Source organism: Coenobita brevimanus, chromosome 103 (genome assembly GCF_032717465.1).
Source record: "Coenobita brevimanus isolate Jiangsu-jjx chromosome 103, ASM3271746v2, whole genome shotgun sequence".
Classification (NCBI taxonomy): domain Eukaryota; kingdom Metazoa; phylum Arthropoda; class Malacostraca; order Decapoda; family Coenobitidae; genus Coenobita; species Coenobita brevimanus.
Window position 1 is genome coordinate 8,629,414 of NC_137056.1, and position 23,534 is coordinate 8,652,947.

General features: G+C 41.8%; 1 protein-coding gene across 1 annotated transcript in view; it reads left to right on the forward strand.

Moving 5' to 3' along the window:
- The window catches only part of LOC145415581 (guanine deaminase-like), an 89,350-nt gene that overhangs the window by 5,517 nt on the left and 60,299 nt on the right, over nt 1-23,534 (forward strand). The window contains exons 2-4 of the mRNA XM_080284802.1: nt 2,548-2,634; nt 4,121-4,209; nt 6,021-6,192. Of these exons, the coding sequence (XP_080140928.1) occupies nt 2,548-2,634; nt 4,121-4,209; nt 6,021-6,192 (348 nt within the window). The remainder of the gene's footprint in view (nt 1-2,547; nt 2,635-4,120; nt 4,210-6,020; nt 6,193-23,534) is intronic.

The window sequence follows — 23,534 nt, forward strand, 5'->3', positions numbered from 1 at the left end:
ACCCTCCAACTATCGTCCAACTGCTTTAACGTCCTGTATTTCAAAAGTTTTCAAGTCAATTCTTAATAGAAAAATTTTAAGGCATCTTTCCTATCACAACCTTCTTTCCGATCGTCAGTATGGGTTCCGTCAGGGACGCTCCACTGGCGATCTTCTCTACCTTTCAGACTCCTGGTCATCCTCCTTTCGGGACTTTGGCGAAAGCTTTGCCATTGCACTTGACATCTCAAAGGCTTTCGATCGAGTCTGGCATAAATCTTTAATTTCCAAACTGCCCTCCTACGGTTTCTATCCTTCTATCTGTGCCTTCATCGCTAGCTTCCTTTCTGGTCGTTCTATAGCCGCTGTTGTAGACGGCCATCGTTCTTCTCCTAGATCTATCAACAGTGGTGTTCCTCAGGGCTCTGTCCTATCACCAACTCTCTTCCTTTTATTCATCAATGATCTTCTAAGCTGTACATCTAACCCTATCCACTCATACGCTGATGACTCCACCCTTCACCTTTCCATTCGGTTCCCGCAACGCCCATCTCAACAGTTACTTCAAGAAACAAGGGATGAGGCTATGGCACACCTAATGTCTGACTTGGCTCGTATCTCTGACTGGGGTAAAAATAATATGGTTGTCTTTAATGCATCTAAGACTCAGTTCTTACACCTATCAACCCGACAAAATCTTCCACAGGTATACCCATTAATGTTTATTAATATTCAGCTTAATCCTGCATCATCCTTGAACATGCTTGGGGTTTCATTTACTCGGGACTTATCTTGGAAAGATCATATTACATCTCTTGTAAAATCTGCTTCCAAGAGATTGGGTGTGCTAAGCCGACTCCGCTCTTTCTTTACCCCTGCTCAATTGTTGACTCTATACAGGGGTTTTATCTGCCCCTGTGTGGAGTACAACTCTCATGTGTGGGGAGGCTCCCCACATACAGCTCTTCTCAATAGGGTGGAGTCAAAGGCTTTTCGTCTCATTAACTCTCCTCCTCTTACTGACTCCCTTCAACCTCTGTCTCTTCGCCGCACTGTTGCATCTTTATCTCTTTTCTATCGCTACTTTAATGGTCACTGCTCCTCTGAACTGTCTGCTTGCATTCCTCCACCTCTACGACAGGCGCGTAGCACCCGTCTGGCAGCAAACTCTCATCCCTTTTCTGTCCAACTCTCTAATGCAAGAGTTAACCGTTACTCCCAGTCTTTCATTTATGCAACAGGTCAGCTCTGGAACTGTCTCCCTCTATCTGTATTTCCTGCTGCCTATGATCTCCAGTCTTTCAAACGCAGGCATCTCAAAATGATCGGATCTTGAATTTGGCTCTCTATTGTATTTTGTTTTTCTCTTGGAGGGAACTGTTACTGCGGGTTCATGGCCTTTGGTTCCTTCTTCCTCGCATAAAAAAAAAAATATATATATTATATTTACCTATATCAGAGGTTCCCAGAATTTTCCTAGTCATTCCCCACTTTCGCCGGAAAATCTTTGATGATTCCCCTTCCACCCCCAAAGGGAGGAATTCTTCATCTTTGGGAGTCATTTTAGATAATTCTGGATTCTAAAACTACTTACCTCACTTTAGTGGTACCTTTTAACGTGTAATAGTAAGACATCTAGCGAAATTAATGAGATTTTTTTACAGAGATTTGGAAATATATTAAGGATTTTATACTTTCAAGTAGCATGATAAGAGGACCAAAATTCCGACCTTCCTCTTAAAGTCTTAAAAAGATCAAAGTAAAAGCCAAAAACTATTTAACCATAAAATATATCAAATCTGTAACCAGCAAGACATCATAAAGGCTACTTTGGCTATTTTGATCTTATTTATATAGCCACACCCCAGTGTCCTAATTTCTCTCCTTGAGGGATTCCCTCGCATTTGAGAACTCTTGATCTATATGTATGAAGGAAAGGCCCATTTCCTTACTTATTGTTGCTGCCACTTCTAAATGCTCTCCTCCCCAGTGTTCTTTTCCTCTCACTTCCCTCTGTCTAACGTCGGAATAAAGCTGTTGATCAACCTCTTTAAGTGCAATAAGTTGCTTATCTTCGCAAGCGCATTTTGCGTGGGTGTTATTTGCTTTAAAGAGTACAAAAATACCTGTACCCATATAAAGATAATTGTTTCGTTTAGATGCCAGCGGCTGAAAGTCACTTGTTATCCACAGTCGTGACATACCCATAAGCAAATGTGTTAGGGGGACTGACCTAGGAAGGAAACAGTGAGAGGGAAATAATACAGTATTGTCTCACAGTGTCACTTCATGATCTTGTAAACCCCTACAGCCCAAGGACAGAGTTCCTAAAAAGAGTGATGGAAAAAAAGGACCCACAAGAGACGGTTGAACATGGGTTTCTAATACCTACATCACTAAGGAATCATTCATAGACGAAGTATATTGGCTGTCACTGCAAATTATTAGGATTTTACTGATATAAAGAAGTTGTTACCCATACATATAAGTATCTCCTAATATTTCCGCACAGTCGGGTCCACAGGAGGCATAAAGTTCTCTCTCTCTCACGTTAGGTTTTCTTTTCAGGTTTTCGTGGGGACTCTAGTTCACTCCACCAGGGACGACCCAATGCTTATTATGCCCGAAAAGGTCATTGGCGTGGTGGGATCAAAGGTAAGAGAGAGAGAGAGAGAGAGAGAGAGACAGTTTGAGTGCATCATTAACCTCCTTATTCATTCTTGCTACCTCCAGACGAGTGTTGGTGAGGGACGCCTTCATGCGGTGGCACTGATATGGGCGGTTAACTTCCCTGCCTGGTTATGCAGTACAAACGTCCCTCGACTCCCACCCTATCCTTCCAAAAGAGTATCGCAGGCTGCAGGAAAGGACAACAGCCTGCAGTCGACCTGATTCACGTCAATATGAGCCTGGGGTTGCAACTACTACTACTACTACTATTGCTACTACTAATAGTGGTTTCGCTTTGGGCGGTATCTTGTGCTGCGGGGACGGCTCAGTCTCCTGGTGTGGGCGTGGCAGTGGGAGTAAAAAATAAATAAATGATACACGTAGGACATTGATAATGGCATGGGTGAGGCACGGGGAGTAAGCAATGCATAAATGATGCAGGGATGACTCTGATAACGCTGACAGCGCCGTCCCCGCAACACACAAGAAATCGCCGAACGGAGTGAAGGAGGAGAGTTATATATGGACCATCCTGTATTTGAAATAGTTCCTTCTCCCACTGATCTATTTCTAATATTGATGTCCCCTACATTAAACCCCGTTCCTCGACTGACAGTCACCAGCTGATGAGTGCAAGTGTGCAATATAGAGAGGTATTGGGCACTTGCAGTCGATGGTGGTCTGTTGGGCGAGGTTCATCACTTTTTGTACATATTAGGTAAATACATTATACCATCTTGATAAAGTTGTCCTAATTAGGGCCGACAGCTGACGTATGTGGAACTGTTCCTGACTCGCCTGGTTCCCTTTCTTATATTGATATCCTCAATATCAGGTTGTGCCTCGACTGACGGTCAGCAGGTGATGAGTGCAGGTATGTAATGTAGAAAGGCATTACATATCTGCAGTCGATGGTGTTCTGTTAGTCGAGGTATTTTTACCATTAGTGTAGGGTTAGCTATTTGTCTCTGTAGGATTTAGTATAGGTTAGCGATTTGTCTGTCAGGTGATTAGTTTTAGGGTCTCTAGATTAGGTTTTTCTTTATAAGGTCTAAACAATGTAAAACCAAGAAAAAATAAAAAAATAAAAAATAAAAATAAAATAAAAATTATTATATTTACATGTACGTGTGCATGAAAGTGTGTCTGTATATATGCATGGAAGTGTGTGTGTGTGTGTGTGTGTGTGTGTGTGTATATATATATATATATATATATATATATATATATATATATATATATACGGCCTTAATGACCAGGGGCTTTGATCCCAATGGTCGATAGGCAAACAAAAACAAAAAAGTTATTTCCTCTCAGCGCAGGACAGAGAGAGAGGGTGGACAGAAATTACAGTATTGCTGGTGACTGTACCTGTGGCATCCATGCTTATCTGGTTCGTGGTTCCACTGAGATGATGATGATGATGATGATGATGATGTGCGTTTCATCTTTCTCTCGACCCCCCTCACAGATAGAGTTCGTAGACGACAAGAGTATGTTGGGGGAGCTACAGGAGCAGTATGGCTTCCCAGATTCGGCCGTCACTTTCCTTACTAGCAGGTACGTGTGTGTGGTGGGGAGGGGGGATGATTTATTGCACATATTATAATTATATACCTTAATAATCTCATGTGAAAATTTTTATTTTTTAAAAATAGTATTGACCTGTAACATACAAGAATATAATTACGCCTCTCTCTTTCTCTCTCTCTCTCTCTCTCATTCGGCTTAGGAGAGACTGTTCGAAGTAGGCTATATGCATTTATATATTGTAGTGGCCGGTCTGCACACGCCTGATGTGGGTTGGCACCTGTATGATATTCGCAAATCATTATATAGCACTCACAAACCTTCATAATTTATAAACGGTTCCCCTAAATCGAACAAATGAAACCCGACTCAAGGAAGTATGAATCAAAACCGACTCTAGGAAGCAGGTACCAAAACCGACTCTAGGAAGCAGGTACCAAAACCGACTCTAGGAAGCAAGAATCAAAACCGACTCTAGGAAGCAAGAATCAAAACCGACTCTAGGAAGCAAAAACCAAAACCACCACCACTACTACTACTACTACAGTAACCCTTAACCCTACATGTGCAGTCGGTATATTTGGGTATTCAGTTTAACATCACACTATTTTTATTTATTTATTTTTAAGTGAGGGAAATCCCAGGCTTCACCAACCACCTAAAATAACCAGTTCCCTGCTACTAGTACACTTAGGAAATCTGCTTAGGCCAACGCCAGACAATTTTGGTCAGCCGACGTAATTCCCAACAATCAAAGAGTTAAGCGATTTTTAATGTCATTATTTCCTCTCCCTTTAGGGAAAGCAAAGGTAATTACTTCACTCTGATGACGTACATTTTATTTTACTGTTACCTTTGGAAGATTTATTAGTCTGGGAGAGAGTCCGAACTGAGAGATTTTGATACAGTCTTGACTGAACCGTGCTGCGTGAGGGATCAGTCCTAAAGTATATACAAGAAGCACTTTGTGAGTGCTTCCATCAACTGATCTAATGGCCGAATATTTGATTTTTCCCTGCGACCTTAACCTTAGGCAGATAACTCTCAAAATCGAATTATTTCATTCTCCCCTAACTCCTACCCCATCCACCACCTTTGCTTCAAATCAGATCAGAATTGTTGGTGTTGATTCTGTCGTCACCTTGGACTTTGATCTCTCCTTGTGACTCTGACTTTTGACAGACTGTTAGCAAATTTAATTTATTTTTAATAATTTTAACCCGCACCTTCCCATTAAGTTTAGTCTACAACAAATGAAACCTGTTTAAGCAGACCTTGCCATAAGACTCTGAACTTTGGTCTATCAAAAACAATAGGACACACTCTTGGGTGATTCTCAACTTATCAAAATAAGTTTGATACAAATCCCTTCTGTTCGTACGTTCCATTTTTCTCCATCTGTTTACTCATCCATCAGTCTATCCTTTGCCAATTCTTCATGTTTAGATTGACAGATGGACGAATTTCATCGGTACATTACCCTGCTTCATCTATCCACCTATCCCTCTGTCCATATACCCACTTCATCCATCGGCAGCATACGTCCACCTATCTTTCTATCTGTCCATCTAACAGTCTATCTGTTAATCGCTTAATCTATCAGTCTACCTGTCTATCTATGGTGTCTATCAATCAGTCAGTCGATGTATCAGTCTATCTGTCTACGGTATCCCAATCAGTCAGTGTCTATTTGTATCTACCTATATATCTATGATTATCTGTCAGTCATTAACTCTATCTGTATAAAGTTACCTCTATCTACGTCCGTCTGTCAATCTCTATCTGTCTGTTGGTATATTTATGTATCTACTGCATCTATCCACCCTTCTATCTCTCCACAGCCAGTTCCTGATGCCCGGGCTGATAGACACGCACATCCACGCGGCACAGTTCCCCAACAGCGGCCTCAAACTGGACCTCGAGCTGCTGGAGTGGCTGCAGAAATACACCTTCCCGACTGAGGCTGCCTTCTCGGATCTTAAGTTTGCTGAGGAGGTGTATAGAAGGGTTGTGGTGAGTACGGTTCTTGTTGTTACTACTACTACTACGACGACTACTACTACTACTACTATTATTATTATTATTAATATTATTATTATTATTATTACTGGCGCGTCTGTATGTGTGGATTGAGATTGTGTGCACGAAGTGGTCAGGGGTATAACGCGTGTTTGTGTGGGGGCGGGGGGGGGGTCCCATGCATGTGCTGACTACGCTTTGTAATGTGGGATGCACTAATCTTATCTCCCACACCACAACATATTCATTTGAACACTCAGAGCACAGACGATCCTTCAACTGGGAGCGATAGGTTCAGGTGGCCAGTATCCTGCAGTCGACGGATTCACGTCCAGAAGAGCCTGGGGGTGCAACAACAGGAAATGCCTTAGCCATCAAAAATTACGGTCTTGCTCACACTCTCGCGCACTCAGTTTGAACGCGGCCGTCAAGTCAGTGAAAAACATAACCAACGTTTCAGTGGGAAGGTATGAGGCTCACTAAGGATTCCAAGATAAGCGTTTTATAGTCGGTCTGTTTTCATATGACAGAACTTGGCCGCACGCACAAGTTGATACAAATGTCATGGTTGTATGAAATTCGACAAGCGTTAGGTGTAAGCCAGGAATGAGTCACCTTGGTTTATAGTCAAATCAACCTCCCAGTCTCACTGCACTTAGCGATCAACTGCACTGAAGGGGGTTATAAATCTTTGTCAGGTGGGAAAAAGAAATGTAGTGACGCTCATATTTATGGTTCTTGGACTCGCCGACATGGTAATCTTTATTGGAGACGTATGGAGCTCACTAAGTACTCCATGGTAACCTTTCTAATAATGCTCATGTTAATGGTTTTATGGAGCTTACTGTGGATTCAGTGGTAACCGTTCTAATAAAACACAAATTAATGATTCGTGTTCGCTCCCAACGGTGAATGTGGAGACTTAAATAGAGGAGTGAAGGCTTCGTTGGTTAGCATCGTCAGCATTTAAATTAGGAGACTTATTATTTCATTTCAAAACTATTATTTCCAGACGTTTTCGTTCGGCAACGGAGATAATTTTCAAAGTAGAGGAGTTACATACAGCCTTCATTAACACCTTAACTACCATGCTGAATAAAATGGTCTGGTGGTAGCAAGAACAAAATGATAATAATGGTGGCGAAAGGGATATACCAATAGCACCGAATGTGGAACCTGCCATAAAATGGTGAACAGCAGATATGGAGTTGGGGACTAGCCTCGGTCTCCATCTACAAAACTGGCTCTGAGCCTCTGACCTCCGCCTCGAAGCCAGGAGAAAATTGTAAAGGCCTGTGATACTTCTGTGGTCTTATCCACGTTATGGTTCGAGAGGCAGATCCCAAAACAAACAAATACACACACACACACACACACACACACAAACCAGGAAAGGAGGGAGAGGAATGGCGTGGTCCAGAATAAAATCGACCTGTGTTAGACCTCACGTCGAAAGCTGATCGCACCGAACAACACCTGTCAAATATATATATATATATATATATGTGTGTGTGTGTGTGTGTGTGTGTGTGTGTGTGTGTGTGTGTGTGTGTGTTCTTACCTAATTGTTCTTACCTAATTGTATCTTTACAGGAATGAGTCAAGCTCGTACTGTCCCGTGTCTTAAACCATATTTATCGTACATATCCTTAAATTTGTGAATTGTTTTGACACACACTATATCATTCGGTAGTGCATTCCATTGATCAATTGCTCTGTTTGGGAAACTGAATTTCCTTACGTCTTTATCACCTCTCTTCTTATGCAGTTTTTTGCAGTGTCCTCTTGCTGCTGCTTCTCCATATGTTAAGTAATCATTTATGTCTGTTTTCTCCTTTCCTGATATGCACTTATATAGCATTATCATGTCACCTCTTTTCCTTCTCTCCTGTAGTGTTGGTAGGTTCAGTTTATTTAGTCTTTCTTCGTAGCTTAGGTCCCTTAAGCTTGGTATCCATCTTGTTGCGGCCCTTTGAACTTTTTCAATCTTCTCTATATGCTTTTTGAGATGAGGACTCCAGACTACTGATGCATATTCCAGGGTTGGTCTAATGAATGATGTTATTATCCTTCTTAGCATGTCTTCATTTATGTATGTGAATGCTATTCTCATATTTGCAAGCAGTGTATACATGTTCCGTACCTTCTCGCTGATGTGGTCAGCCGGAGATAGTCTGTTATTGATAATCACACCTAGGTCTTTCTCTCTTTCTGATGTGTATAGGGTTTTATTTCCTAACTTATAATCCCAATCAGGTCTTTTTCCACTTTTACCAAACTTGATTACATGACACTTGTCCACATTGAATTCCATTTGCCATGTACTACTCCATTCATGAAGTTTATTTAATTCTTCTTGTAGCTCTTTACAAGAGTCTGTGTTAGTAATTCTCCTTTGTATTTTTGCATCATCTGTGTGTGTGTGTGTGTGTGTGTGTGTGTGTGTGTGTGTGTGTGTATTACTAGTATATAGCACACAAACTATATAACACTGTATACACATATGCTTCATACAGATATTCTTAATGGGTTATAGGAAGAAAAAGAGTGTGCTCACAAAAGAAAATATGGTGTATAGAACAATGGAAAAACAGTCTGTGAGTAGGGGTGAGAATTTGGGTGGGGGTGGGGTATGGAGGGATAGGGAAACTTAGTACTAAGGGGGGATGAAAGCAAGGGGGAGGAGACAGCGAGGTAAGAGGAACACGATGGTAAAATGAGGGATTCTCAGGTACTGTCATAAGGAAGTGCAGTAATAACTTATTACAAACACTGACTTGTGAACTATCGTGATATGATGGAACAGTTACTTAGGAAAGTATGACTTCACGGTGTATTTGATCAGAGACATTTTACAAGTTGACACACTTCTTCCTTATTTGCCCACTTGTGCTTGCCCGCAAGTAATTGCGGGACTGACTAATAGCCTTTCATTCAATGAGTGTTTGCAAATACCGTTATCTTTGTTTCCGTATCGTTATTGAGCCAACAATGACCAATTCTTACCAAAAAGTCGAAAAAATTGTTTTCGCAAATTATCCTGTGTCGCGATTCGTGCCAATTTCGCATCGTCGCGTCGCGCGCAATAGCCATTTTTTTTTGTTTTCTGGGGGGAGGGTACAATGGTGATACTCCCTGGACTTATCCTGACCTAATGCAAAAAGAATTAGGTCGATATCTATTACTGTTCTCGTGAAAGAAACGAATAAACGCACACAAACATTTTCGCGCGTCGCTGTTTTCGACAATTTCACGCTGGTGTGTTGCGCGTGATCGCCAAAAATTTTGTTTAGCATTCGTCTGACGCTCCCTGTGTTTATTCCGACGTAATGCAAAAAGAATTGGGTCGATATTTATTACCGTCCTCGGAAGAAATGAACAAACGCACATACACACACATACACAGCTTTATTTAGATTTTATTCTTGCACTTAATACACTAACTGAAGCTTCATGTAATGCAGTTAAATTTTCGTAAGTTCTGATACAGTAACCGAGAGAGAGAGAGAGAGAGAGAGAGAGAGAGAGAGAGAGAGAGAGAGAGAGAGCGTGTTCATGTCAGATTTGTTACAACAAAATGCAATATAAGATTGGTGAAAAGTGTGAGTTGCAGTGTTTTAAGCTTTTCATCCAGCTTCACAATATAAGGTAGTTTATAGCCTCTATAATGCTTCTCTTCCACTCCGCCGGACTATTTCTTGTGTATACTGTGGGAACGGCTCAGTCAGCGTTATTAATGTTTGTCCTGCGTCATTTTTTTCATATCCTACATCCCACTGCCACACCCATGCTCACACCAGCATACTGAGCTGTCCCTAAAACACACAAGATACCACCACGTGAGTTTCTAGTGGAGCACTGTTTACGCATCGCCTTCTGTTAAACACATTAGGAGTCTTCTTATTTTCTGATAAACTGTAAACTGGGCAAAAAATAAATAAACCGTGTGATCGATGGTTTCAGACTAAATGTAGCGCCGTTCGCGTTTTTCCCCTCAGGAAAATATTTCTAAATATACAATGTATCCCATATGTTATACATTTAGTTACGTCTCCATGATGTATTGATAAAACAGCTGTTTATACACACTCAGGTAATGTTATTGCATTGTCAAACGCTTCGTCCACTGTTTCAAAATGTAAAGACAGAAAAATATGACCTTGAGCGAATGTACTAGACAATGCTTACTCACGTCCACACCTCTTGAAAGCATGTTTATGATGTGGAGGTGGACCGCTACACATAAAGATTTCGTATTAAGGATTACGTTGTCAGTAATATGATGAAGTGCATGATAAGATATACCGGTAAAGATACAGTGTGACCCAGCTCCCCATATGAGTCGTCGTCCTAATCATCATCATCATCAACCCGCCTCCTTCTCCCCCCCCCCACAGATGGGGTGAGGTAGGCACCTGACAGAGAGGAGAAAGAAAACCATGATAGGGGAAGAACTAACCAACCGCATGCCCGATGAAAGCGGGCTACACACTCATCCACTCACCATTCAAGCCCCCGGAATCCTGCTTAACCATCCACACTTATGCGCTTCATAAGCATTATCTAACAGACAGAGTTAATCCGACGACTGTAATGAAAGTGTCTAACAGGGGATGTCAAACCTTCTTCATAAACTCCGTACGAAATTCATCCGACCAGCTCGATCCCTAGTCAGCTCCCTAGCCTCATCAGCCTCCATGTCTCGCTTTCTCACATTCATTAACTCTACTATATCAATCGTTTTGGTCTACTACGCCTTCTTTCACCCTCAAACTCACTCATATATACCAGTTCTACCATCCCGATTACACCCAATCCCTCCTGATGACTAAACCACATAGGCATACTTTCTTTAGTTCTCTTGTCGACAGGCCTCCTTACTCCACCTCTCTCACGAATCCACTTATTTCTTATCCCATCCACTCTCCGCACGCCACACACGTTTCTCAATAAACCCATCTCCATAGCTCTAACTCCTGACTACTCGTTTTCGTGCAGCACCAAATTCTTACACCCATACGTTAATGCAGACATCAATAATCCTCTTGGAGCTGTCACACTCAGATCCCTGTTTCATATCAAGGTATTCATAGCACTATACTCAGTTTTACTCTAACTTGGCCTAAAATCGCCATCTCACCATCTAGAATACTGGGTTTAAATAGTACATGAACAACGGAATATGATGCTAGTCACGAAGGGTTATGGAAAGGAAACAGCTGTACTGTTCTCTCTGCCACTGAATTACGTGAAATGAGCCGCAAAAGGACGAAACTGTGTGCCGTGTTAAACTGCAAAGAGTATAGACATTTTCTTTCCCCTATGGTACTTTACTTTCCACTTCCTTTGTACATTTATCTTTCTTCTCCATCACTGCAATCAGGTCTATATCTCCCTCATCGATTTGGGTCTCCATTCATCAGAACATCTGACCGGGTATCAGTTATCTCAACAAACTTCACTTTACTCTTATCTACATTTACTTCCAAGGCACGACGCTGATACTGATCGACAGACTTGCGCACCAGACTGCAAAGATCTTGTTCATTATTATAAAACAACACAGCATTATCTGCATACAACGGACTAGCGATACTCCGCCCTTCACCATTCATTACAATCCTCAGCACTCTTTCCATAACTAGAGTTTTTACCTTTCTCATAACCCCATATATATATAGACAGATAGATGGATAGATATATAGATAGACAGATATTGTAAGTTTAGTTATCAATATGCCACGAGGGTAAATGTGATTCCAGTTCTGTCCTGTGTGACGTTTTACTGGTTTAGGATGCTTGCTAGTACGTCTTCTTTAGTTCAGTATTTTCCAGATTACGTATTAATGTTCTCTTTTATGTTGCTCTTGTCTTTAAACATGAACACTGTTCACACTGAAAAAAGAAAGATTATAATTCAAGATCGGGACAACTCTACATTCTATTACAGTTAACACTCACTGACTGCATTCGGCTGAGAGTGAGTCATAGGAACCTGTTAAAGCAGGTATCATTAACCTTCCAAAGTTCGGGACAGCAGTACTCTTTTCCCGCTGACACAAAATGACATTATTCGGCCAAAAGTGAGTCACAGAAGCCTGAAACGTAACGTTCCATGTACAGAATAATACACGAGTATGTAAATAAACATATAATAAATAAATAAATAAAAATCTGCAATTTCTTCCTGTGAATACAAAGAAAGCATGGAAACTGCAAACCCAGTCCTGCGGTGTGTATGCTGATTTCGTTGAAATCCATGTATCCTCTTTCCTCTATTTCTGAACGTCTTAATTTTTGAAATGAGGGCTGACCACCAAGAATCATGGGGGAGGGGGGGAGTCACGCTACCCAAATATCGCATTACGGATGGGAGTCCATTGTTCACTCGCCCCAGAAAGTATCGGTGCACTGTGGGTCCGATGCCGTCCGGAATTATTCGACCATGTGGCAGTGACAGCCCGTTAATACCTGTATATATTTTAACATTTAGGCCATTTCCTCCTCATTATGAAGGACACAAGTGGTATCTGATTTAACAGTCATCTATCGTGTGCGATTCCTGCATGTGGGAGGACAGAGCCGCAATTTCCAGTTTCCTTTGTTCCGTTTGTCATAATATTTAGCAGATATTCTGGACCGATATTTTCTGGTGCGAGTGTACATGTACTTAAATATCAAAGCCATATCTGCCCTCCATTCACTACTGATTTTTTTTTTTTTTTTTTTTTTTTTTTTGGTAAGGGTGCTGACCTTCCCAGTAATATTTCATTCAGATCCACGAACTAGCCATGAAGGAGTTAAAGCGCGCGTGCGTCTGCCATCTGGCAGACGGAGGTTCGCGCCTTGCTCTGGTTGCGAAAAGTTTCACTGACGAAGCGGGTGGTTACTGTCCCCCTTGAGCAAGGGGATGAGTGTGTGCGTGTCTGAAGGTCACAGCCTTGCCCCTAGATCAGACTAAATGAGTTCTCAGCTCTCTTCTCGGAGGGTAAAAAGCTGACGATCACGACCATCACGAGATCCTCCTGATCGACCCGGTGAATTACACTCACAGGCTGAATCATCCATACAGATATAAAGCGAGGTGCCGAAAACACCATCGTGCTTCGCAGGATTAATAAATAAATAAAAATAAACTGCTGAGATGTGGCACTGAGCTTTCTAAACCAAGGAGGATGCGACCTTGTCGGTGGCTCTTGGGTTACCGCAGTGAGGGCAAACAGGAGAGAAGTGTTGGAAATGGTGCTCAGCTGTGATGGTGCTGTGTAGATGTGGTGAATTTGATGTATGGGTTTGCTGTGTAGTTATGGTGGTGGTGGTAATCGTGATAGATGTGATGTATTGTGTAGATGTGGTGAATGTCGTGTATGGGTGTATTGTGCAGTTATGGTGGTGGTGGTGGTGGTGGTGATAGCTGTGGTGGTGCTGGGTAGATACGGTGAATGTGGTGTATGGGTGTGTTGCGTAGTTATAGTGGTGGTGTTGGTGTTAACTGTGGCAACGGTGATCATAGTTGTAGTGATAATGTGCAGATGCAATGAACGTGGTGAGTATGGCGTAATGGTAGCAGAGGTGATGAGTAAGTGTGATGGAGTGGAAGTGGTGGTGGTGGTGGTGGTGTGGTACTGGTAATGGCTGTGGTGGTCCTTTGTAGATGCTGTGAATGTAGTGTGTGGGTGTGCTGTGCAGCCGTGGTGGTCATGGTGGTGAAGGTGGTGCTGGTGTGGTGGTGATATGTAAGTGTGGTGGAGGTGGTGCTGGTGTGATGGTGGTAAGTGTGGTGAAGGTGATGCTCGTATGTAAATGTGGTGGAAGTGGTAAGTGTGGTGATGGTGGTGGTACGTAAAGTGTGGTGAAGGTGGTGATGGTCTGGTGGTAGTATGTAAGTGTGGTGGTGGCAAGTAAATGTAGTAGAAGCGGTATGTCCATGTGAGTGTGGTGGTGGTGGTGCTGGTGTGGTGTGCTGGTGGTGTGCACTGTGGAAATGGTGGACTTGCGTAAAGGGTATAAATGTGATTTGTGGGTGTGCTGTGTACGTAAATGGTGATGGTAGAAGTGGTGATGGTAATGTATGGTGGTGTGATGTGGTGTGGTGTGACAGTGGTATCCAAGAGGTGGAGGTTGTACTTATGTTGGAGGTAATGGGCTATATATATGTCACCCAGTCAGATTAACACACATACGGAAACTCGGTGTGTGTGTGTGTGTGTGTGTGTGTGTGTGTGTGTGTGTGTGTGTGTGTGTGTGTGTGTGTGTGTGTGTGTGTGCATAACTTTTTAGGAACAAACAATACTATCAGTCAGAAAAAAACAGCACTGAATCCTGGGACTTTTCCTAATTTAATTCAGAGTAAGAGAGGCTATTCAAACTGGTGAGGTTGGATCGTGCCTTAATAAACCCTGATGTACTTTTTAAACAGACTTGGCCTACAACTGACATCTTTCCATCATGAATGCTGAGGTGTTAAAATTCTCGTACATTAGTTCTAAAATACGATGTCTGTCACGAGGAAATGCTACGGCAAGAAGACAGAACCCCAGTATCATCTTTTTCTTCCACTGAGCTGCGTGAAATAAGCTGCAAAAGGACTAAAATCTGGGCCAAGTTAGAGGAAAAAAGATTATAGTACGGGAGATTTTTACTAAGTTGAATAAAATCGTCTGGTAAGAGCAGGAAGGGCTAAAAAAGACTATACGGAATGGAAGGGAAAATTAAAATATTTCTGTGATTTACTGTGAACCTAACATCAACAGACAAAATAAATAAATAAATAAATAAGTTTCTGATTTATTACGATTCTAATAGCAAAAAAAAAAAAAAAAATTACGTAAATAAAAAAAAAAATACAGAGAATAGGCAAATCAGGGCCGTATGCTGAGTGGGACTGTAGGCATCGTGGCATCTTTTTCTTGGCGATTTATTATGCTTATAACACCCTGATAATCTCTTTTATTTTATCTACACATTTTTAGTGCCAACATGCTTACAACAACGACAGACAACAGGATAAATCACCAATGGAGAGGTGTTCCGTAATCTCCATATTACAACACAACCCCTACCACGCTGACGTATATCAGTTCTAACTACATCGACCTCGGAGATAAGCAGCCTAAAAAGTTATCCCCTTGAACACGGTTACTTAATGTGTTGTTTATTCTTGTTGCCTCCAGACGATTTTATTTAACTTGTTAAAGAAGTTTTGTAAAGATGAGATTAGTGAAGACTATATCATACCCCTCCAGTTCAAAAAGCCTCTTCCTAACTTAATGAAATCGTCTGGAGATAGCAAGAATAAAATAGAAACGCCATCGTACTGCTGAGATTAGCCATACATGTTATTTTTATCTACAGTATACTTACCAATGTCAGACTATTAGATTCAGCTTACGAGAGTACCCTAGTGTCAAAGGGATTATTGAAGTCTACGGTATATCTAATACCTTTGATTAAAAATGTCTCCTAAGAAAAATACAATCATTTTCAGAAAGTATGAATAAAATACAAAAACCGCCACGGCACTGTGTAGGGTATATGTGGCTTTACGTGTGTTTACATCCGCTGTACTCGTATCTGCGTCAGTCTTGGAGATATGCAGATGCATTACACTGGCTAGAAAGTTCAGCCGCACTCGAAGGCGTATGGAACTGACAGCGATGTGATTCATGGGGGAGGCGTGGCTCAATCGGTAGAGACGTGGCCTGCCGTTCTAATGGACCCAGGTTCAAATCCCCGCTGGGGCAGGGAACAGTTTAAGGATTTGAATTTCATTAAATCAGGCTTTACTGATCTACCAGAAGACCCGCCGACATGTCGTAAAAATACCCCCGCTAATACCAACACACCAGTCCTGTATGAGACAGCCCTGGCATGTATTCAATATGGACGGTGGGTGTTAGCGCCGAAGTGGTGACATGAAGAGGTGTATGGTATGTAGGAGGACTGTTGGGCCTTGATAGCAGGCTGTGAAGCCTATGCCCAGAGTCGAACACATAAAAAAAAAAAAAAAATACAAACAATTTGAATTTCAGTTTTCCATACTTTTAAAATATGCCTGGAAAAATAAGCCACAATCAAGAACATAGGATTTGACCTTGAAGTAGTTTATTAAGTATATAAACAACTAGTACTCCTATTCTGCAAGTAAAACATGTTCCTGGAATAATCTGCATCGCTTGACGCCATGTAGAGAGACAGGAGAATGACAGACTGGAGAGTGAATGTGGCTGTGGTGAAAGGGAGGATGTGGAGGGGGAGATATAGCATGAGACTGAGAGAAATGAGAAGAGAATGGTGTGAGTTGGAGACAGAGCAGAATGATGATGACAGAGGACAAGGTGGCATGGAGATTATTCATTTTTGGCTGTCTGGTCTTCGTGTCTAGCTATATTTTAACATTCATCTTGACGTGTGGATCAGCGAAACTGCCATTTAATACCTTCAGTACTGTGCTGTCATTTTTACTGTATTTATTATATCTAAATTTTTTATTCTGCTAGAGAACTTTCTTGAAGTTGATGGGTTTGACAGAGCTTTCATTAATTCCTTCTCAGATAAAGTACTCTCCTAAGCTTGACATCTTAGTCCTTGACATCGGATGACGTTTGCTACCCTCTGACGAGGTTAGTCAAACTTTTGGAACAGGAGGAGACACAGCTTTCCTCGACTCATTCACTGTCAGGGGACTCTCTTCGCTTAAATAAAATGTCTAGTAGTTGCTAGGGTAAACTTAAAAGTACGTCATCGGATTGAAGGTATGAATGTTCGAAACGGTCACTTTACTCCTCCATTCCAATGACGAGACCATTTTTATTCAACTTTGGGGAAGCTTTTTGAGTTGGAGAGGTTAGATCTATCCTTCATTTACTCCTTCGCTACAAGAGCTCTCCACAAAGCTGGAGAAAATAGTCTGGAATCAGAAAAATGTCAATAAAACATGTCACTGGATTGAAAAGGTGAATAATTTTACACATCGCTGCATTACGTCCTATATGGCGTCAGGCAAAAACAAACAAACAAAAAAAGTACAGACAGAAAATAAACACGTATTACAAAGTAGCTGAAAATGTCGATTATACGAGTATTATTTATCCGTCTTCAGTACAATAGATATATGCTGAATGAAATATTTAGAAACAGTGAAAATTTTAAACACGTAAATGTACTGCAAGGGTTGAGAGGTAGCACTTTGATTATAAGAGTCAAACTACAGGTAAATGATGCCTGACGAGCAGCTTGGATTGCCAAGTCAGGAAGTAGGCTTACTGAAAATTTACACCAATCGATTGCATGAGGGTTAGTAAGACAGACAACCATTTAATGGCAAGTCCTAATCTGCCCTTACAATTTCAGCTGTCAACTTTACATTCAAGTTTCCAATTATACTGCTGGGAAGAAAGCTTACGACTAGGCTATCGACTACGTGAGGATCATTAACTCGTCATTGGTCGCGACTTACATTTCTGTTTGCCCTGATTTGTTCCCATTAACCTCTCGCTGATCGAGACGTAGATTTCTGTTCGCCCTGATCTATTCCCATTAACCTGCTTTTGGTCAAGACGTAGATTTCTGTTCGCCCTAATCTATTCCCATTAACCTGCTTTTGGTCAAGACGTAGATTTCTGTTCGCCCTAATCTATTACCATTCACCCATCGCTGGTTAAGACATAGATTTCTGTTCGCCCTAATTTATTCCCATTCACCCATCGCTGGTCAAGACGTAGATTTCTCTTCGCCCTAATTTATTCCCTGATGGTCGTGATATCAGACATAATTATTTGTTGAACATGGAAGAAACTGCCGTGTTTCTACTGGTCCAGGAATTTAGTTCTTAGAAACCCACGTCAATCCACCCTTGAAGCACCCCCCTATTCCCCCCCCCCTTGCTATTAGTAGTCCATGGTTGATAATGAAGCTTATTTATGTTCCTCAGTTTACAGTACTGGTTATATGAAGAAGCTATGATGTTTTGGAGTACATCCCTTCAATAAGAAAAGACTTACTATATGTTGTTACAATCCATGGTGACTGCTACCTCCGAGACACTTAGTCAGTCCGGGGCTAAATTCTCGAACATATTTACAGTCAGCTCCCTCTCGCAACTAATATTTTGACTCGAAGGAAGAACACGAGAACGGGGAAGTTCCTGTACTTTTCTTTTCTTGTTCTTCCTGTACAAAACGGATACAATGCATCATAATTTTCCTTCAGTAACTAAGATTTTTTTTTTTTTTTTAAGGAAGAACAGCAGACATGAGAAAACTCCGTACTCTGCATTTATCCTCCCTGCAAAAACAAATCCTGGATACGACAGGTCATCGGTCGTAAATATGTTCGAAACTTCTAACTTCAAACTCTCATCGGGTGAATGGTGTGTAATCCTTTATTTGCCAGTTACCCACTTTGCATTTTATTCCGGCTAACACTGGATGATTTTACCAAGCTACAGAGAAGCCTACGGCATCAAATATCTAAGACACTATCCCAGCAGACACTAAAATGGGGTACTGTACCATCATATTATTCAGTGCACCGGTCCACAGTGTACAAGTAGATGATCTAATAACTCAATGCGTAAGAAAAAGTATGAGATACCCTGATCTAAACCCTCCAATTCGTAAAGTCTCTCCTTAGCTTAACAAAAAAGGAGATAACAATAAAAAACAAAAAGTCTTCATAGCGAGGAAGATTTGAGTGTTGCAGGTGTAAGACTTTGATGTGGCATGAAAACGAAGTCGAGTCAGAGCGGTAGAGATGAGGTTACTGTGAAAAGTGTGTGGCGAGCAGAGTGGACAGGATAAACAAGTTAATGTAATTCGTGAAGGATGTGGAGTAAGGAAGTCAACAGAGAACAAGAGTCTCAGTGAAAGTGCCAAGATGGTAAGGTCATATGGTTAACAGGGTGACGAAAAAGGTATGTGCGTGTGAGCTGTAGGGTGAGAGGAGTCAAGAAGGTGGATGGAGCTCGTTCATGAGTATGTGAAAAAGAGAGGCTTGTAGACTGGTGAGGCTAAAGAACTGACAAGAGATCGAGTTGGTTGGATGAATTTTGTATGGAAGAATGCAAGATAAAGACTTGGCACTCCCCCCCCCATTTTTTTTTTTTTTTACCTGACAACTGTCTGGTTCTGTCTGATGGGTAGGAAGTTATGTGCGAACGGTGCGCCAAGAAGATGGAGCCAGGATTCCAGGAGCTTGAAAGGTGAGTGCATGAGAGTGTGGTCCATTTCACTGCGCATGCTGTTGATTAATCCTCCCACTATCATACGAATATATATATATATATATATATATATATATATATATATATATATATATATATATATATATATATATATATATATATATATATATATATATATATATATATATATATATATATATATATATATATATATATATATATATTCCTATGAGAGAAACAGGGAAAGCTGCATTTGATTTTTGTCGATTTGGAAACTGCGTATAATACTGTGCCAAGGCAGGAAGTATGACGATGTATGAGGGAGAAGGGCGTTTCAGAAAAGCATGTGCTACTGGTTAAAGATATGTATGACCGGACGAGAACTCGGGTCAGAAGTAGAGTTGGTATGACAGAGAAGTTTCCAGTACAAGCTGGGCTACATCAGGGATCCTCGTTCAGTCCCTATATCTCCAATTTGTTAAGGGATGTTTTGGGGGAAAGCATCACTGAAGAGGCTGGGTTATGTTGTTTGCAGATGATACTGTGCTGACAGATACCATCAGGGAGGGAGTCGAACGGAAGTTGGAGGAGTGGATAATGAAAATGGAGGATAAAGGACTTAAAATTAGTAGGAGAAAGAAGGAATATCTATGCTTTACTGGAGAAGGACAGAGAGATATGAGTTTGCTAGGAGAAAAATTGAAAAGAGTTGGGACATTCAAGTATCTGGGCTCGAATACAGCAGATTATGGCGGACTGGATGCAGAAATTAATCATAGGATACAGGCAGGATGAAGAAACTGGAGGGATATGTCAGGAGTGTTATGTGATAGAAAAATCAGAGCAAGCGTGAAAGGAAACGTACAAAAAACGGTGGTAAGGCCTGCAATGATATACGGTTCGGAAACTTGGCCCATAAAGAAGTTTCGGGAGAGAAAACTGGAGGTGGCGGAGATGCGGATGCCGAGATGGATGAGCGGGATCATGAGAATGAATAAGATCAGGAATGAGAGAATTAGGGGAACGATTAATGGTGTGGAAATCTCAAAGACGGTGCAGGAGAGGCGACTACAAAGGTCTGTCTATCTATCTATGTACTGCTTTCCCCAAAAAAGGAGAGATACCCGAGACAGGACGACACTCCCAATTTACTCATCCACACACACACACACACACACACATTTACTCGTACTTAGCTCCAAGGGGAGAAGGGACAGATCCTCACCGCACCACACCGCACGAGGGTCAACTGCACAGTGCAATCAGCGACATCCGCAGCAGGGCCCGACAACAGAGCTAGTTTACCTTTGCCACATCATAATGGGCCCATCCCCGTATCCGCACCTGCCTGATCAGTTGATCACGCCAAATGCGGAAGAATATCCCCTCGGATTTATTCAGTCACAATTTCTCTCCAGTCATAATTATCACGCGCAGCCAACCTTCCCTACTGTACAGACATCCCTCTCGCATCTAACACTCTCTCCACACTATCTATTCATCCTATTCGTTGTCTTCCTTTCAGATTAACACCTCTCACATCTGATCCAGTTATCTTTTTCACCAACCGCTCTTCATTTATTCTCTCCAAATGCCCAGACCATCGCAAGACTCTCTGTTCAAGTTGTTCAGCCATCTCCCGCATAACTCCAGTTCTCCTTTGCACTGCATCATTTCTCACTCGATCCATACACGTCAATCCACACATACTCCTCAGACACCTTCTCTGCATTAAATTCAAACTCTTCCTATCTGCTACACCCAATTTCATGTTTCAGCCCCATATAATGCAGTCGGTACCACTACACCTTCATACAGCCTTCTCTTTACAACCATTCTAAGCGAATGACACCTAAACACTTTTCTCATTCCTTCCAGCACCTTTCCTACTTCAGTCATCCTGCACTTCAGCTCTACATCTATTCTTCCATCCACAACAATATGTGATCCTAAATACGTAAAAACTCTACCTCAAGTAACTCACCATTCAGAACTACATTCATCCTCCTACCATCTACCAATCTCGCACACTTCAACACTTTACTCTTATGCTCATTTATTCATAATTTCCTCCTTTCACACACCCTTCCAAACTCCTCTACCAACTGTCTCAATCTCGCCTCTGAATCAAGTAATAAGAAGGAATGAGGACTATGTGGGCAGAAGTGTGATGGACATGGAAGTGGAGGGTAGACGGAAAAGGGGTCGGCCAAGGTGACGGTGGATGAACTGTATACAGTGAGATATGAGGGAGAAGAATATAGCTGAGGATGCATTTGGATACAGAGGAGAATGGAGACGACTAGTCAGAAACCGAGACCCCATAAACATGGGCAAAGCTGCGGAAGATGAAGAGGATGAGGAAGAAGAAGAAGTAGAAGAAGCTGCCGATACAAAGGCAACAGCACCTGTTCATCAGTATCAGTATCAGAAGAAGAAGATGATGATCCTGATGATGATGATGATGATGATGATGATGATCATGATGACAATGATAGGAAAATATTTAAGCGCAATATATATATATATAAAAAATGCTATAAAGTTTACTGTGCAAACTTACAAAAGGCATACGAGAAAAAATTATGGTGCAGTATACGAAATAATTGCTGCGAAAGAAGTGCCACGAAGTTTACCTTGTTAAAGAGAATACAGATAAAGGAACAACGAACTGATGACCACCTGCCTGCTGTTCTGTTCTCGTAGGGACATGAAAATGACTGCAGAATATTCCCGTATCTCTATACTCCGTTCACTTTCACATGAGCGTAAAACTGTCATATCTCCATCTTGCATACTGAGCTGCAGCTAGAGATGAACACTGTATTATAATGCCGCGGTAGCTGTGTGGTCAGCGTCCCTGACTGCGTAGCTGCTGGCTAGTTAGCGACAGGGTTCGAAGCTGGTGCGGACAGCAGGCGTCACTGGACACAGGAGTCCATCCAGCCTTCATGGGTTAGTATGTAAAATGAGTACCTGGGATAACACCTAGGGGAGGTAATTGTGGTAACCTGGATAATGCAGTGGCCTTGCATTCAAGGATATTGGGTGAAAACCCCATCACAGGCTCAAAGGCCTAAGTTACCGAGGTGAGCACCGTGGCTACGTGCTTCACTGCGTCAGTCCCACCTACAGTATACCTTTACCTTTATGGTGTCAGTCACGGAGAAGCGCTATGACAAAGGTATAGAGCCTTAGCATTGTCTTACTCTGCCAATGAGCTGCAAGAAGCTACTGCAGAAAGAAGAGTACAGTGGGCTCGCTTAGTGCGCGAGAGATTGGCCGGTGCACGAGCTCGCGCAACTGGGAATTCGCGTACTAGGAATACATAATCTTATAGGAATAATTACATATGGGCGGTACTCCCTCATACCTGGACATTTTTTGGCCCTTAGAGACATAATAAAGGTCATATGTTTCAGACATTGTACTAAAGCTATAGCTACAATAACAAAAATATGGGGAGTCACCTTAATCACGCTTGTTCTAATGCTGTCCGCAACAAGGAGTGGGCCTATAAAAGGTACCGGAGCCAACCCACCCCTGAATCACACCTTTTTTATGTTTTTGCCCGGAATCGTGCTAAGTATGTTCTTCGCTCTGCCAAAAATAATTTCATCCGTACTAAATGCTCTCAGCTCTCCAACTCAAATTCTTCCCGCTTCTTCTGGCACCTTGCCAAAAACCTTTCTAACAACATTACCTCATCATCCTTCCCTCCTCTTATCTACTATGATGGCTCTGTAGCTATTTCTTCTACTGATAAAGCAGATCTCTTCGCTCAGACTTTCTCCTCCAATTCCACCTTAGACAATTCCGGTGCTGTTCCTCCATCACTTTCCCCCTCTGACTGCCTCATGGCTGACATTAAAATTTCTTCAGCTGATGTATTTTCCGCCATCACTGGCCTCAATACTAACAAGGCATATGGGCCTGATGAAGACCCTCCTGTTGTCCTCAAGAACTTTGCTTCTGTGCTTAAGCCCTGCCTAGGTAAACTCTTTCACCTTCTTTCAACTTATACCTTGCCTTCTTGCTGGAAGTTTGCTCTCATTCAGCCAGTCCCAAAGAAAGGTGACCATTCACAACCCTCTAACTATTGTTCAACTGCTTTAACATCCTGTGTCTCAAGAGTTTTTGAGTCTACTTTTAA